Genomic DNA, 17,405 nt, shown 5'->3' on the forward strand with positions numbered 1-17,405 from the left:
CTCTGCTGGTATACGGAGTGTGGTGCCGTAAACGAGCTCTGCTGGTGAGGCCTTTATGTCCTCTTTGTATGCCGTTCGTAGTCCCAGCAGGATGATGGGTAGATGATCAGTCCAGTAGGTGGTGTCCTTGGCGCAGATGGCTGCCTTTAGCGTCCGATGCCGCCGTTCGATTAGCCCGTTGGCTTGCGGGTGGTAAGCCGTTGTGCGGAGGTGTTTGATGCCGAGCATCTGGGTGAGTTCAGCAAAAAGTGTCGACTCGAACTGTCGTCCCTGGTCCGTGGTGATGAATGCCGGCACTCCGAAGTGGGCTATCCATCCGCTGAGTAAGGCTGAGGCGACAGTTGACGCCGTTATGTCCGCCAACGGTATGGCTTCGGGCCAACGGGTGAAGCGGTCGATAACGGTGAGGCAGTAGCGAGACCCGTTGCTTACTGGGAGTGGGCCAACGATGTCGACGTTGATATGCGCGAACCTGGTTTCCGGGGACGGGTAGCGTACGAGTGGACTGTGTGTGTGCCGATGAACTTTTGCTGTTTGGCAGGGCAAGCAGTTTCGTACGAAGTCCCTGGTGTCTCGGCGGATGTTCAGCCAGACGAAGCGGTCTGTCATTAGCTTGATAGTGGTTCTTGTGCCGGGGTGGCACATGTCGTGGACAGCATGCAGAAGTTGTTGTCGGAAAGGCGTTGTCACGTACGGTCGGATTACACCGGTTGGGCAATCACAGTAGAGAGCCTTGGTACTGCCAGGGATAACTACTTTTTGAAGAGTCAGGTCCGTCCTGATTTTACCGTTGATGATGTCAGCGAGTTCAGAATCGCGGGACTGATCTTCTGCTAGTTTGTCGTAGTCGATGGTGGAAGCGGACTGGATGGACTCGATGCGGGAGAGTAGGTCGGCCGTTATGTTGTTTTCGCCTCCTACGTGACGGATGTCGGTGGTGAACTGGGCGATGTAATCAAGATGTCGCGCTTGCCGTGGCGATGCTTTTTCCAGCGACTGATGAAAAGCGTACACTAACGGCTTATGGTCAGTGTAGATGTGGAAGTTTCGCCCCTCCAGATGGTGTCGGAAGTGTCGCACGGCAAGGTATACAGCGGCCAGTTCGCGGTCGTAGGTGGAGTATCGGCGTTGTGCTTTATCGAATTTTTTGGAAAAGAATCCGAGAGGCTGCAACTGTCCATCGATTACTTGATGGAGTACTGCTCCTGCGGCGAAATCGGACGCGTCGCACCATAGGGAGAGTTCGGCATCGCTGTCCGGATGTGCCAACAAAGCGGCGCGTGCTAGTTGTAGTTTGCACGCGTCGAAAGCCTTGATGGATTCTGGGGTCCATGCGATGACCGTTTTGTCTCGCCTTTTGTTTCCCGGGGTGAGCTCGAGTAGGGGGCCTTGTTCCTCTATGGCGTGCGGGATGAACCGCCTGTAGAAGTTGATCATCGCCAGGAATTTCTTGAGGTCCATAACGGTGTTTGGTCTCGGGTACGTTTGGATGGCCTCGACTTTTTCCGGGAGTGGCTGGATCCCATCGGTTGTGACGCGGTGGCCCAGGAAGGAAATTTCCGGTTTGGAGAAGTCGCACTTAGCCACGTTGATGGTCAATTTGTGCTCCGTGAGACGTCTGAATAACTGGCGAAGGTGTTCCTCGTGTTCTTCGGGTGATGTTGAGAAGACGATGATGTCATCGATGTACGGGAACACGAAGTCCAGTCCCCGTAGCGCGTCGTGGATCAGCCGTTGAAAGGTTTGGGCAGCGTTGCGGAGTCCGAACGGCATGGTCACGAACTCGAACAGTCCGAATGGGGTGGTGATGGCAGTCTTGGCGATGTCATCCGGATGGATTGGTATCTGATGATACGCCTTGTGGAGGTCGACCTTTGAGAATATAGTTTTTCCCCGTAGCTGCATTGTGAAGTCCGTTAGGTATGGCAGTGGATACCGGTCTGGGACGGTTTTCGCGTTCAGTGCCCTGTAGTCTCCACAAGGGCGCCAAGTGCCGTCCGCTTTCCTCTTCATGTGAAGTGGGCTGGACCAGCTGCTGTTGGACGGTCGACACACCCCTAGCTGTAGCAGCGATTCAAATTCGGCCCGGGCTGCTGCGTATTTCTCTGGTGTCAATCTCCGCGGTCGGGCGAAGATTGGTTGCCCGCTCGTCTCTATCCGGTGCGTCACTTCAGACGGGAGAGATGTTCCGGGGCCGGTGAGCGTTGTTAGTTGTGGGAACTCGTTGAGCAGCCGGGTTATTGGCGATGTTGCGTCGCAGACCTTAAGCGTTGGTTCCCGTTGATCTTGGTCGGGAATTCCAGGAGTGGTAAGATTTGTTGTCGCGTCCACCAAACATCTCCGGCGTAGGTCGACCAACAGATGGAAGTGTTGGAGGAAATCGGCACCAATAATCGCTGTTCCAACGTCTGCGATTATGAAGTTCCACAGATACGCGCGTCGTAGGCCGAGGTCTAGGGTGTACAGTGATTCGCCGTATACTTTAATGGGCGTTCGGTTGGCGGCAAACAGGTGCATTGGTGATGGCTTAGTGTGTTTCGTATTCCTGGATTTTGGGATGACGGAGACGTCGGCGCCGGTGTCTATTAAAAACTGTTGTTGTGTTTTTCGGTCCACGACAATAAGGCGATGACTTGCCGGTGTTATTGTTTGGACTTGCATCCGGTCGTCTCCGGTATTTCCTCATGAAGAGGTGCTCGCGTTGTTATTGCGCTCCTGCTGCTGTTGTGACTCGAACATGCACGGGTCCTGGCACTTTTTTGCGGCGTGGCCGAAACGCTGGTGGTAGTAGCAGAATCCGCTGGTTTTCGATCGGTTTGAGGACCGCGAGTGGGAGCGCTGTCGGTGTCGGGGTTCTGCACGACGTTGTTGAACTGCCATTCCATCGAGGCGTTTGGTAAGCTCGGCTACCTGTCGCGAAAGGAGTTCGACTGTGCTCGATGTAACTTCCGCGATGCTTTGGTATGGGCCCGTGCGATGGTGTAATGCGTAGGAGTCCATTACTGCGTCGGCAACCCTCGCTTTTTCTGCTGCGGCTGCAGGAGTGGCGATCACGGCGCATTGGATGTGTGGAGGCAACCGTCCTATCCACAGGTCTAATAGCATGGAGTCGGACATGGCCCCGTTCGCAGTGCGTCGCATCTCCGCAAGCAGTTGGGAAGGTTTGCGGTCTCCAAGAACCATGTCGGATAGCAGTCGCTGTAGCCGGCTCCTTTGCGACTCCTCGTAGTGTGCGATGATGGTGCGCTTGGCGAATTCATATTTGTTCCCAGCGGGTGCTGCATCGAGGAGTGGCCGTAGGTCAGGACGTGAGCGCGCTGGAAGCTGGGCCAACACAATGTGGTACCGTCGCGCGTCCATGGTTTCAGTAATACCGCTCGCAGCAAACCAATGTTCCAGTGCCCAGAAGTAAGATTGCAGGTCCTCGATGTTCATGTCCGGTGGGTTTATTCGCATGGTGTTAATCGCCTCCACTGAAATGCTTGCGCCTGACGCCATGTGCGGCTCCGTTTTTGTTGGTTGGGCGCTAGCGGTCGTGGTTTGTTCGGCGGTCGTGTCGTTCATTTTGGCTTTTCCCGCGCTACGTGCACTGCTCGTGGTTCACTGTAACACGGTAGGAGGAACACGTTTGCACAGGTTTGTCGGTCGGAGTCGTGCGTAAAATGGCGTTTTGGTGCGCAAGCGACCGATAGCACGTGTGTCAAGATGGCGTCTCGCGAACGCGGGGTATCGTGTAATGCGGCGAAACTTATTGAAAATGTTCGACGATGTTACGCGGATCACGTCGGGGTCACCACTTTTTAGCTGTTTCGGGGTAAAAGAGCTAAGTTCTTTATTCGATCGCGTATGTCGTATATTTTTACAATAATTTTCACAATTCTAAACCACGGGACATTGGGTACGCGAGAGTGTGTGACTACTGGCTGGGAACGAAGAGAGAGAGATGTCCTCCTCGACCGGCCTTATAAAGACGGCCGCGAGTTCCGGACTTACTCAACTCCGTGGTTCCGTTCCTCGGCGTACTGGTTCCCGCGATGGGCTCGTTGACACCTAGATGGTGCTGGTGTGCGCCACATATCTAACCAAAAAGAATAGCTATTGGAAATTGCGGGTAGTGTATGAGAAATGCGTTTTACAGAGGTAGTAAAATTCTTAGTCCGGTTAGATTGGTCGATGTTTCGTAGAGAATGTTTTTTTTTAATCGAGTAAACTTAATGCGCAGGATAATATTCTTTCACATTAAATGCATTAGCCCGGTTAGATTAAGTTTCTCTACCAAACTGTGAGAGCCTATATCATATACCGGTTATTCTGATATGATATCGGCTCACTGGTTGGATTCTGACATGCTCATGGCTCAATGATAATAAAACAATCCAGGTTCTGATTATTGTCGAAATTATTGGGCCAAAACGATGAACTTTTAGTTTCAAAGACTTCACCTGATCAAATTAAAATATTTCCTCAATCATATTTGTCGATTTCAACTCGCAATCTTGATTTTCATTTTCTTTACTACAGGGCTGATTATATGGGTCCATGTTTAATGTGTAATCTGCATTAAATTGTAGTGTAGACTATGCAGTTGATTCAGTGGATAAAAAGCTGCACCAACTCTCAACCTCATCCCGGTTTGAAGAACTTTAACTCAATGGGAAGCATCTATGCCTCATGGTTATCACGAATCCAAAATATTGCCCGGTTACAGATTGTTACTGATTTGGGCTATTTTCCAACGGGGTTGTTTTGGACATCGAATTACAAACAAAGGTTGGGAATAGCCAATGAGGAATTGTTTTGGTTAGGAAAAGAACAATCTTCTCCATTTATCTTACCCGGCTTAACTCGCCTGTGTGAGATGACCTGCAGGCACATCTTATAATATATTCTACTTTCAATTAGGGATTTACATTCCTTCTGATTTCGCTAGTGTTCTACATGCAGTATGAGTGCGATAATCTGCGGTCCTTTGCATATTTTAAATACCGTAACTATAATGTTGCTGTGATTTTCTTTATTTGTAAATTGTGTGCAACTATGTTTCGTGTTTTGTGCATATGTTTTGATTTTTTTTGTTTCAATCTGTTCGTAACACCGTGCGTTTTGCGTATCTACCTGTGTTCTTCTTCACTTTGTGAAGGATTTTTTCTATCTTTGTTTTTCATGTTTTCCTTTTATTGTTTGCGTGTTGATTTATATGAAACCAAGTTGAAAGATACATTTCAGTTAATCCTGGAACGCATGTTCACTTGAATGCGATTAATAATTTTCGTGTTTGGAGCTGCGCAATTGTGTACATTTCAATTAAAAAGCCGTTAAATTTTAAAATACAATGATTTTGAAGATGAGATTTTGCATCATTTTAAGTGCTTCACTTTGTTCAAGTAAAGACATCACACTGAAAATATCACACTTATCAATCATTTCAAACACTCCTTTTTTCGAGTGTTCGTTTTATGAATTTTGCTATCAAAGTATCCTTTCGTTTTACTCAAACGTGCTGATTACCATGGCGATCAAAGTACAGAGAAACGTAGACGATAGGCTCTGTAGGCAGACAGCCGTAGATTCTGTAAGTTAACGCTTCAGGTTCCGCAAAATTGGTTGTGGATTGTTTAGGACATTTTACAATTGTGTTGCTTAGAGGCGCGTGTGTGTGGTTTTGTGTATGAGCAGGCTTAGTAATTTTTCCATCAGAAACTGACCTGTAGTGCGTTTTTGTAAGAGGTTTTTTTGTGATTGTTTCGGTGATAGTGTTTTGTGTCGAAAACTGGTACCTATCGCGAACCAAGTTAACAACCGGTCGATAAACATATCGACCGATATAATGACAGTAATGGCGGAATGGTATCGCAACGCATCAAATTTATCAACCCGTAAAAACGCGTGTACAATTGCCATGGCTACCGTACAAATCGTGGGGAAAAAATCGAGCAGTTGTTAAAAAAGTCTCTAATTTGCATCGCGAACGAAACATTTTTTTTATATCGACCGATATATTTAACTACTGCCTCAACCCATCCGATATACTGAAAAGAGCTGTTGACCGTGGAAAGATTTATTTTAAAAAATGTAAAAATGTTATTCTGTGTTAATTTTTTGCTCTCTTATTATTTTTTAACCACTTTAGCCCATCAAAAAATTGATTTTTCTGGTGAAAATTTTTTTTGTTTTAAAATTTGTTTTTTTATTTAACCGCCTACACGGGTAGTTATTATAGTTTTATATTCAAAAAACAATTGATTGGATTGTCGTATCGGCGTGAAACTTTTAGAATGCCTAGAAATAGTAATTTTCTATCGTTTTGCTAAAAAAAACGTTTTTAAACAAATTTAAGTAATTTTTATTTGCCGTTGTCGGTCGATACCCCTCAAACGTTTCGTATTTCTCGTACTTCGGACCAATTTTAATTTTATAGAGATGTCGGATCGATTTTATAATTTCAAAAATTCATTAAGTATATTAATTTGAGGTTCCAAAAAATTTCAACGGTATAAAAAAATGAGTATTTTTCTTTTGTACAGTTATGCATTGTGTTCCCTGTTCTATAGATTCACGTATTTTGTTTTTTGGTTCCTGCATTAGCGCCCGTATCGTGGAAGGAGACACCGTTTTCGCAATTTCCGTTCACTTCCTTCTTGCCAAGAACATCTCTAACTGTTACACCACTTCGCCTAAGACAAAGTTTTGTGATTGCCCAGTATTTTTCATTGGGGCGAAGCTGTGACAAATTTGGTTTTGGTACAAAATGAATCTTATTGACCCTGTACCACTCTAAGACAACCTTAGAATTATGGCAGGTCAAAAACTTGATAGAAAAAAGTACGTGAATGTATAAGAAAGAAATAGAAAAATAGAAATATTCGTTGCTTAATCATCCATGGTTTTAAAGGAAAAGCAGAGTCCCCTAAACAACAATAAAAAAAATCATAAATATTGGGTACAAGAATGTCATATGTAAATAGACAAACCCAACAGCTTCATCGTTCGGTCACCACTGTTTCATTTTTCTTCTAAGTATAAAGATATTGGGCTTGTATTGTATTATCTACAAATAGGATCATTTGCCTGTGGTCACATATCTAGAAGATCATTATCAACAAGCATTTTATAAAGAAGTGTTAAATTTAATATTTACCATTAAAGCGTTTAAACTGTAAAACCCTTTTCTATTCAAATATTGAATTGGGTTGTCGTAAAGTGCGACAATTCTGATGTGAGTTCCATCGGTGCACCTAACTACACAAGGACAGGTAATTTTTTACAAAAAAATCTTCTGGCGTCTGCTTTTTCGTCGGCAGTCATATCCATGGTTATGAAATACGCTAGTTCACGTTCCAACGCGGCTAGAGTTTGATCTAGCGTTTCAGAAAAAGTAGATTGGGCAATTGCCATAGTAAAATCGATACCAACACTTTGTTGGTACGACCCTTGTGCAAAAAATCTTTGTTCCACAATTTTTCTTCCGCCGATAACCCACGCTTATGCTTATGCTAGTTCCACTTTGGCAAAGATTTCTTCAAACAGCCTCTTCGGAACTCGGTAATTGTTAACGAAGCTGAAAAAGGAACATGTTAAAACAGTGGCAACGATTGTTGAGCCAATACGCTTACGTTTTATCCGATAATTCAAGCGGATCAAAATGCTTCTTCAATCGCCTACGGTATGCTGCTAGATTTATCTCCTCTTCATTCTCCGCATCATTTAAAAAGAATAATGAATTTATCATTCTAATGTTTTGGATGCTTCACGAACTAAAATGCTTCTCGATACGATAGAAGCCGCACTAATTGTAACGTTGTTACAAGTAAACAAACTCTAGGTTTCCATGGTAATTTGACAGACGGCGAAACTACTCGATAGGTATTTTTATGGGTTGTTATAATTTTACCGACTGCTCAGTTGAATACATTCGCGATACCAATTCGAGTAGATAAATTTATCGGTCGATATAATCAAACGGGTTGGTAAATTTTATCAACTGCTTTCGCGATAGGTACCACTGTGTCATATGTGCTTGTTTTGAAGTTGTTTTAACTGTTTTTGTTGAAACCCTTTTGAAGAATTGTTTGTGCATTTCCGATATCCGAATATACACAGAAAAAGTGATTCGATCGAGATGAGAAGTGAGTCGTGAACATTTTTTGGAATCATGTTGAACGGTACAATCCAGTGTTTCCTTGATATGCCTGCTCAACAAAACGCATTGTGCCCGAGACCGACGTCGTACTTTGTTATCCTTTTCATTTCCCAAAATTTAAAAACGTTTCGAAAACCCCCGTTTTCCTTTTCTCTAATCGAGCAGGTTTCCCCAGGTTAATTATGGTTGCTATAGCGATCCTTCGATTTTCCCCTCAAACGAGCCTGTTTCTAAGGCAATCAGTGCAATGCAATGGGATGAGCGTTTGGTGTGGTCCCATACAAAAGTAAGGTTTTGCATCACTTTTGGTGCCTTACTTTATCCAAGTAGTGGAGTAATTACTGTGAACATCACACTCGTAAGCATCACCCTTTCGAGGTGAGTGTGATGCTTTGATGAGAGTGATGCTTTCGTGGTGATGCTTTAGGGTGACTCCACTACTTGGATGAAGTGACGCACCAAAAGTGATGCAAAACCACCACCATGGGACCACACAGAACGCTCATCCCATTGCATTGCATTGATTGCCTTAGAAACAGGCTCGCTTCAGGGGAAATCGAAGGATCACTATAGCAACCACAATTAACCTGAGGAAACCTGTTCGATTAGAGAAAAGGAAAACGGGGGTTTTCGAAACGATTTAAAATTTTAGGAAATAAAAAGGATAACAAATTACTACGTCGGTCTCGGGCACTATGCACAACGCTATAAACAACGCAAAAACAAGCACATGTGACACAGTTTTCGACACAAAACACTATCACCGAAACAATCACAACACAATCACAAAAAACCTGTTACAAAAACGCACTACAGGTCAGTTTCTGATGTAAAAATTACTAAGCCGCACAACTAATACACAAAAACCACACACATGCGCCTCTAAGAAACATGAGTATAAAATTTCCTAAACAATCCGCAACTTGCTTTGACAACTGTGCTTTGATCGCCATGGCAATCAGCTCGGTTGAGTAAAACGAATGGATACTTTGATAAAAAAATTCATAAAACGAACACTCGAAAAAAGTAGTGTTTGAAATCATTGATAAGTATGATACTTTCAGGGTGCTGTCCTTACTTGAAAAAGTAATGAACTTAAAATAATGCAGAACTTCATATTTGTATGGAAACTCACCGGACACTAATCATATTACATTGTATTTCAAAATTTAACGGGTTTTAAATTGAAATGTTGAAAAGAGCACAATTGCGCAGATCCAGTCACGGAACCTGGCCTGGAACTTCACACGAACGAACGCAAGAAAGAAGATATTTGGTAGGCATTTTGAAGCAAATATATTTTTTAAATTAAGTTGGATTTTATGGAACAGTGGGGCAACCATACAGTCCCTATGGCTTGATTAGTACCATTTCATTAACGAGAGGATTCAGAAAATCACATGAGATCACATTCATCATATCATCATATTTCTCGCGTGATTCCAAAGTTGACCACATTTTTCCTTTAAATGACTGAGCATACATTTTTACAAACAAAAATAGGCACGGTATTTAAAATACGAAATGGCCTGGAGACTTTCTAACTCACACCGCGTTTTGAACATGGATGAAAGCAATAGGAATCCTTCATTGAAAGACGGGGATCTCATACTTCATTGAAATGGCTTACATTGGACTGTTACGTATGGCTTGGTGACAGTTTGTAGCATGCTTATGCTATACAGCTTTAAAATGATGACAATGTCACAAGAAGAATCGGAACGATTCAAACCAAACATACTTTGTATCACAATGTCAATTCATCCATACTCAAACCAACTGACCTATATATTCGAAGACGAAACGTAAGGCTGGTGTCATTGCTTTACCGCACGATCTTTTGACAGACGAAAATGTATGGGATTTGACAGCTGCAGGCGTCGCACGATTTCTTCGCACGACAAAATCAAAATCATTTGATTTTATCGGATGGACGCATCCAATTTTATCTGTCAACAAAGTTGGACTTTATAAACTCGGAGTTGTGGCTTTCATCTAAGAAAAATAATAAAATTCATTTAATCGACTTAGAATTTGAAAAACTACAGAAAAATTGGCGGACCTGTCGTCCGACAAAACATCGTACGATAAAGCACTGACACCAGCCTAAGCAGATTTTGTCCAATGCATCGAAACCGAAACAGCGCAACTCGCAAGCGCATCGCGACGCGTAAAGGCACAGCCACGCTCAAACAATAACAAACAGCGTGACTACCGCGAACGCTTCAAGCGGAAGAACTTTCAATAACATAAACAGAAAGCGGAAGTACCGCCGAGCGAAATCGAGTGCATAACGATGCGACAAGAAAGATACATTCTTCAGACAAGATAGGAAAGCCATTTAATAAACATTCAGAGAGCAGGAACACAAAGTAGGAAGTTAAACTTTCACCAACGGAACGTAAATAAGGAACGACAGAACTAACCAATCAGAAGACGGAATGATGTCAACTAACTCCATTGTATCAACGTAGTAATAATGAGTATAAAATAAAGAGATACGACAAATGACGGTGCAGTCGAGAAGTAGAGCACTGAAGAGTTACAGTCAGAGTCAGACGCGGAGGACGTTTGTCGATTCAAAATAAACAGACGAGTCTAGATTTATTTTTCTCACTGATCCAGCAGTAGCAGCTCACTCCTCACTCTCGGCGGCCTTCTCCCATCGTTTTCCACGTCAACCACATGGCGACCGTGACTTTAATCGGCAGTTTTCGGAATAATAGAGGCCGAATTATAATATGAAATCATGTTGAAAAGAAAACGCATTCTAGTTATTCAACAAAACGAAAGAAAAATCGAAACAGAAATTGAAAGAAACGTGGGAAACAGTAAATCCGAAAGAAAACTAAAAGACACTGGAAGAAAAAGGTAAAGTGAAAATCTGAAAAAATTCTAGTGAACATCCGAAAAACTTAAATGGAAAAATGATCAACATCTAAAGAAACAGTGGCCCGAAAGATTTGAAACAGTGAAAGTGGAAATCAGCAGTGATATCAAAATTTACACGAAAACAGTGACTGAAAAACGAATGTTGCGCGAATAAATGAAACCGCATAAAAACATAAAAGCAATTCTACTAGTTTACTGAGACATCCGAAAGCTTGAAGACTCGAGACACATAAACATTTGAAAGAAATCAAGATGGGTCTATGGGGATCAAAGCCAGAGGCCAAGGTGAGTGGCGATAAAGATCTCACTATTATTCAAAACCAGGAGATCCACACGGAACATCATATGGTGCAAGATTTTAAGATAACCTTGCTTATCATATTGGTAGCAATTTTGCTACTTGAGAGGGTAGTGAAGTGTATCTACAAACTAATGGTGGCACAAGCGAAGCGCAGCGCAGAACGAATTCTGACGCTCCCAAAGTAAATAAACAGTGAACCGAACAAAACTGAACAGAAAAAATGTGCGCGTAAACAATCAGTGCACGCGATGAAGGTCGAGTTTAATACACACAGTGTCAAGTTCAAGTGTGCTACACAGCTGAAGTTGGTTCAGTTACAAATCGAATGGCAATGACCTTTCGCATTCGCACCGTGGGAACATGCTGACTGATGAAATCGAGTGGTAACCGCAACGGCACTCGCACCGTGGAAGAAATTCACATGCAGCGTCAGCAGCTCAGCGCGATGGTGCAGCGACAACGAAGTAGCGACAACGAGGCAGCGATATGAGGAAGCCGCAACAATAGCAACGGTAGCAGGAAATGATGACATCATAGAATCGAAAAAGACAACCCACAACCCCAATCGGCAGCACAAGGCGCCAGCATGAAAAAGATAAGTTGACAAATATTTTTTTATATAATCAAAATAACTTAAGTAGAAGGCCCCGCGACAAGGGAAACGCTAGGAGGCAGATGAATGAAAAAAAAAATGAAAAAAAAACGGTAAAATCCCAAATGAAGCCCCCCCGGCCGAAATCGCTGTTGTGGCTACACCATTTGTGAGTGGATGCACCTTAAAGGTATGCAATCGGTGAAACAAATGCCGTTGTGTGAACCGTTTGAATTTAATTCTCGTTAAATTAAAGATGATGATTATACTGGAAAGGATGTACAACATAAACTCCCTCATGCATCCTTATACTTAAAATAGTTTTAAGCGTTACTTAGCGTTTTTTTTCGTTTGACGCGTTTTTTCGACCATGCGTTTTTCGACCGTCGCGCCCGCCACAGCTAAAACCAAACATGCGATGGAAACACTCTCTCTCTCTGGATCGTTTTCAGCAGAATATCAAGAGCAAAATCACTACAGCATAACACAAAACCTCTGTGTCTTGAACGATAAAGTTTTCATCTTCACTTAAGCACAAGTTTTAATGTATTTTAGAAAAAACTTTTGTAAACAAAACACACACGAACAAACACGCACGAATGAACAAGTTGGAACTGCATTGACAGCTTGCTTTGATTTCCTTTGTAAAGGTAGGGTAATGTAAGCCAGTTTAATGAAAATGATATTTTTTCAAGACACTGACAGGGCCAAGGTATGTACATCGTTTCAAGGTAACCTTATTTTTAAATCAACATGTTTTGTTATCAAAATAGATTAAAAAATGCTTTTATTGTACCTTTAGTGCTTAAAAAAACTGTTTGCTTTATTTTTGTTCATCGAGCATATGGTGATTCTTTTATCATCGAAAAATAATAGATACGTCAGCTGTCCCAACCTTGATTATTAGATGCAAATATCAATTTCAGGCAAGGCCCAAGGTATATATAATGTTTCAAGGTAACTTTATGATAAAATCAATAGTTTTTGTGATCAATGTGTTTTAAAAATGTCAGGATTTTTAGTTTAGCAAACTATAAACTGAAGAAGCGTGGTTTTCATATTTTGATTTGATGAACATACAATGATGCTTTTAGTTTCGAAAAATAAAGATACTCCGACTATCCTAACGCTGTTTATTTTATGAAAACAACTTTGTCCACGCAAGGTACAAGGAGCATTCAAAAATTTAAGGAGACTTTATGATAAAATCAGTAATTTGGTTATCCATTGGTGGGCCCAAAGTGTTTATAGAGTTGTAAGGTATCTTTGTAAAAGCACATTTTTTGTTTTCAAAAAGATGTGATGCGTTCCGTAAAAACAAAGTTTATGCGAACAACAATCAGCAGAAACACGATAGCAATCGGTTTTACTATTTCATGTAAATATAATGGGCATGTGAAACTGATCTTGTGCAAACCCAAGGTGTACACAGCATATCAAATAGAGATAATGGAATATCACCATGGGTTTTCAATAAAAAAATGGAATTGCAAGGTGATTTAATTTTTTTGTCATAATTTTGACATCTTGATGCAACAGTTTTGACACCTTTGAGGAGGGCTGGTGACAAGGTGTATATATTAGAAAGTGAAGTCGTCCAGAGTAAAATGACATTTCATGACTTGACGTAACACTGCTGTTGGTATTGTTGTGAGTTTTGAGTGAGTATTGGACAAGGTTTGAGCTTATGACATATCAATACTCAAATATGGCACACCTGCCACAGCGACGTAATGTCACCTTCTATATATATATACCTTGGGCTTGAAAGCCAAAAAAAAAGTGAAATAGAGACATGACAGAGAAGAAGGAGCAAGAGGGAGAGGAAGTCAGATAGACTGGGGAAGCAGGAATGAAAGTGAAATAGAGAAGAAGAGAGAGAGATATAGAGAGAGAAAGAGAGAGAGAGAGAGAGAGAGAGAGAGAGAGAGAGAGAGAAAGAGAGAGAGAGAGAGAGAGAGAGAGAGAGAGAGAGAGAAGGGGTGGGAAGCGAGTGAGATAGAGAGAGGGAGAGAGGGGGAGGCGTGAGTGAGAGAGAATGAGGAGTGCGGGGGAGGGGGCGTGAGAGGGGCAGCATAAGAGGGGGAACGGGAACAACCGTGCGCTGGCCGACTTTGGTAGCAACGTGGTCAGTAAATTGGAACGAACAAGGCGGGATAAGGGAGATACATCCTTCCGAGCAACACAGAAGGTGGGGGATAGCATGCGTCACAGTGTTCCGGGTTTCGAGCTGATGCTGCGGGGCTTCGAGCTAGACCAGGAAGAGGTCCAGAAAGATTTGCATCTAATTTTTGATTCCACAATTCGAATTTGTATTTTAACCCGCTTACCACCATTTGACACAAAAGACCTTCTACAGAAAGAACTAGAAAAAGTAACGCGGACGACATGAAACCTTCCATGGGGCGGAAGGGGATCCAGGAGTTACCGACGGGCCAGGTACCTGGCCTCCAAAAAACTAGTTACTTACATGAGTGTATCAAAATTCGGCTACGCCATCAACCTAGGGGTGCGGTATGAGGGGGGCCCACGGGCCCCCCTTATTTCACAAATTTATAACAAACTCCCTTTTTCGGTAGACCTAGCGCAGTCCGCTCGCTGCGCTCGCTGCGGGCGCGCCGCCGTTTCAAACTCAGTTCTTCAGTCCAACTCATTGGTTTATGATCTCCATCTTGCTCAGTTTAACCGATTAGTTCAAGTCATTACAGCTTCTAACGGAAATTCAACTGTTCAAATATTCAAACTGAATTGATGTGCCACCTATTGCATACTTTCAGGCGCACATGTGGAAAAAATGACGACGATGCGGCGACGGGGGGGCTTCATTTGGGATTATACCAAAAAAACAAATAAGTTGTGGATGATAAGCATTACAATTGAGAATTTCTGCTACTAAGCTTACAAATGAGCAAATATGTAGTTCGCAAGATGAACAATGTCAAATAATATTAAACCCGCGGACGCAATTAAAAAGCTAGAAAGAATCCTAGATCGCATAAAAGATTACACGATAAGGCATAGAAAAGCCACATTAAATGCTATAGAGTTAACTGCGGAAGACACGTTTGATGGATTACAGAACTATTTCTGGTAAAAGAGTAAATGAGGCCCCGGCCGCCATGTTTTCGATCGTGGCTACACCTCACTATGGGGAACTTGTATGGAACAAGCGGACATTACTAGATTTAACGAGAAACGGTGGACATTTCGCGGTGTTTTGTTATTGTAGGCACGTGTCTTACTCAAAGCCATCATTGTAACCATTCTACAAGCTTTTATCTTGTGTAAATAATTAATTATTCGATTTTTATCATATTTGAGCGCCCGAAGGTATGCAATGTACAGTACACATAGTTTTGAAACAAAGAAATCTGTGATTTTTTAAATGTATAATCACCTGTTATTATCAAAACTCTTCATAAAAACAAATTATAAATGTGTATTACAAAACATAAAAATTACATTTATAAAATGAGTTCAATTTCCTTGGTCATTTAAGCTTATTTTAATATGATCTACATGGTCAATTAACATATCTTCATTTTCTTTGTACACTATGGTAAAAAAGTCGTATTATGTTGTCTATAGCCTAAAGAAATCGAACTTAGAATTGGATCACTACTGTGTATAGCCCGCATAAACGTATCTTCTATATTATTCTCCCTACACGATTTTCTTGCATATGCTGCCCTATCTGACCAGAAACATTTATGACGCGCTTCTGAATGAAAATAATGCTTCTTCTCCTAAACACCCAAGTGGAATAAGGGTCTGCAATATAATATCCCGGGCATATGCCAACACTTTATGTACTGTGGCTGGTATTTTAAAGCAACTATATAGTGACAAAAATTTACGATAAGTATCTTTGCAATACGAGTCAAATTTGTCAGTATTTATAACTTTCTGGCAGCTTATGGTTATCAATATATTCCTAAACCTTTCTACCACATCTTTATCGACATTAGGAACAATACTAGCAAGTGCAGGGTCGAAAAATATTCGACGACAAACATTCCCTGAGGTGCTTGTTCCTGACGATCCTGCTCGAGGTTGGTCAACTCTCACACCGAATGCATCGTAGAGGTTTTGTCGAATTATTTTTTTCTGCGCTTCATATTCTGCGGTGTACTCATGAGTAACCCTCCATTTCTTAAATGGGACTCTTTAGGAAATATTTAATAAACACTGAAGAAACCGCAACCAGCAATGTAGTGGGGATATGCCATGCAATAATTTGGAAGGTTGTGGGGTAAATTCTGTTTCAAGCAAAGTTAGATCTGAAAGATCTGAACAGGAGTTGCACCACAAATAGGACAACACATGCCTGGTTGTTCCGTGATCACTGATAAAAAAAAAATGATTACACACAGCTTGACAGCTATGATAACCGACTAATAAGCGTGTTTACATAGTAGAATAAAGAACTTGACTGTTTAGATCATTTAGTTTTCAAATCGTTTTCATTGTTTTTTCATAGAGACCAGGAACGATTAGCAGAGTGTTTTTTTCGAAATTACGGTTGGGGTTGATCCGGGTCCATGCCGGCGGTGAAACTTTGCTAAATACTTTAAAAATAGTAAAACTATGTTTCTAAACACTAATTAGACCAGAACACATCGAAACATTTTTTTGCTGCATTACCAAAGTTGAAAAAGCGTATTTTTTCCATAATGCCACACAGTTTTACATAGCAAAAGTGAGTAAGACATGGTAAATGTGCATATTAAATATTTTTTTATGAAAGCTGAACATATTACCTTTCCAACGATGTATAAAACATCATGGTCATAGTTTAAATACTTGTAAAACGATTGCCATCAAGCAAGCAATAAAAGTTCGCTAGCGCGGACCATTTTTTATCACTTTTTTGACTTTGACAGATTATTTCTCGAAATCTACTAGTCCTAAAAGGCTAATAATTTGGATTGGTCTTAGTTAACTTGTCTACTGCAAGGAAATGTAACTGAATTTATCATACTCTCCATCGCCTAATGTCCGCCTTTTCCCCATAGTGGGGGGGGTTCTCGGGTTTCCGATGTGAGCGGCAATGCTCGCGAGCGTCGCGTCATACTGCGCCTGCTTGGTAGTCATCGCATTTAATGCAAGAGTCAGCTTATTAAGCTGCTCTGACACTTGTTGGATAAAATTATTGTTTTCGTGAGCCATTTGTTCCGAAAAATCTACGCTGTTCTCACTTGAGTCGTCTTCACTGCTAATCAGACGGTTTGAGAATAGGGCTTCAGCAAGTTTCCTACTCATTAAAAAAAAAAATACACAGCACACTTTTTTTTTTTTGAGTACCGTGGGCCCTATCTGGTAGTACTCCCGACGGCAAGATAAAAAAAATACTCCTACCTGGTAGTAAGTATTTTTCTACTTAAGAAACCCAAGAAGTGTTTCTTAAGGACGTAAGCACTTTAATTTTAGAGAGAAAATAAAAATTACTTACGATTTGGTTTCGCTGTCGTGTCGCGGGG

The 17,405-nt window shown here is 41.9% G+C and overlaps 1 protein-coding gene and 1 pseudogene across 1 annotated transcript; both read right to left on the reverse strand.

Moving 5' to 3' along the window:
* Positions 1-2,682: 2,682 nt before the first annotated feature.
* On the reverse strand, positions 2,683-3,564 carry LOC131272435 (uncharacterized). The gene has a single exon (XM_058274160.1). The coding sequence runs from the start codon at positions 3,562-3,564 to the stop codon at positions 2,683-2,685; it is 882 nt and encodes a 293-aa protein (XP_058130143.1).
* Positions 3,565-7,108: 3,544 nt separating this feature from the next.
* Positions 7,109-7,729, reverse strand: LOC131267665 (putative nuclease HARBI1; annotated as a pseudogene).
* Between the last annotated feature and the right edge of the window lie 9,676 nt (positions 7,730-17,405).

This window comes from Anopheles coustani, chromosome 3 (genome assembly GCF_943734705.1).
Source record: "Anopheles coustani chromosome 3, idAnoCousDA_361_x.2, whole genome shotgun sequence".
Classification (NCBI taxonomy): Eukaryota; Metazoa; Arthropoda; class Insecta; order Diptera; family Culicidae; genus Anopheles; species Anopheles coustani.

Bases quoted from the DNA above. Each gene is read 5' to 3' on its own strand.
- LOC131272435 (XM_058274160.1), bottom strand. From the start codon at position 3,564: ATGAACGACACGACCGCCGAACAAACCACGACCGCTAGCGCCCAACCA.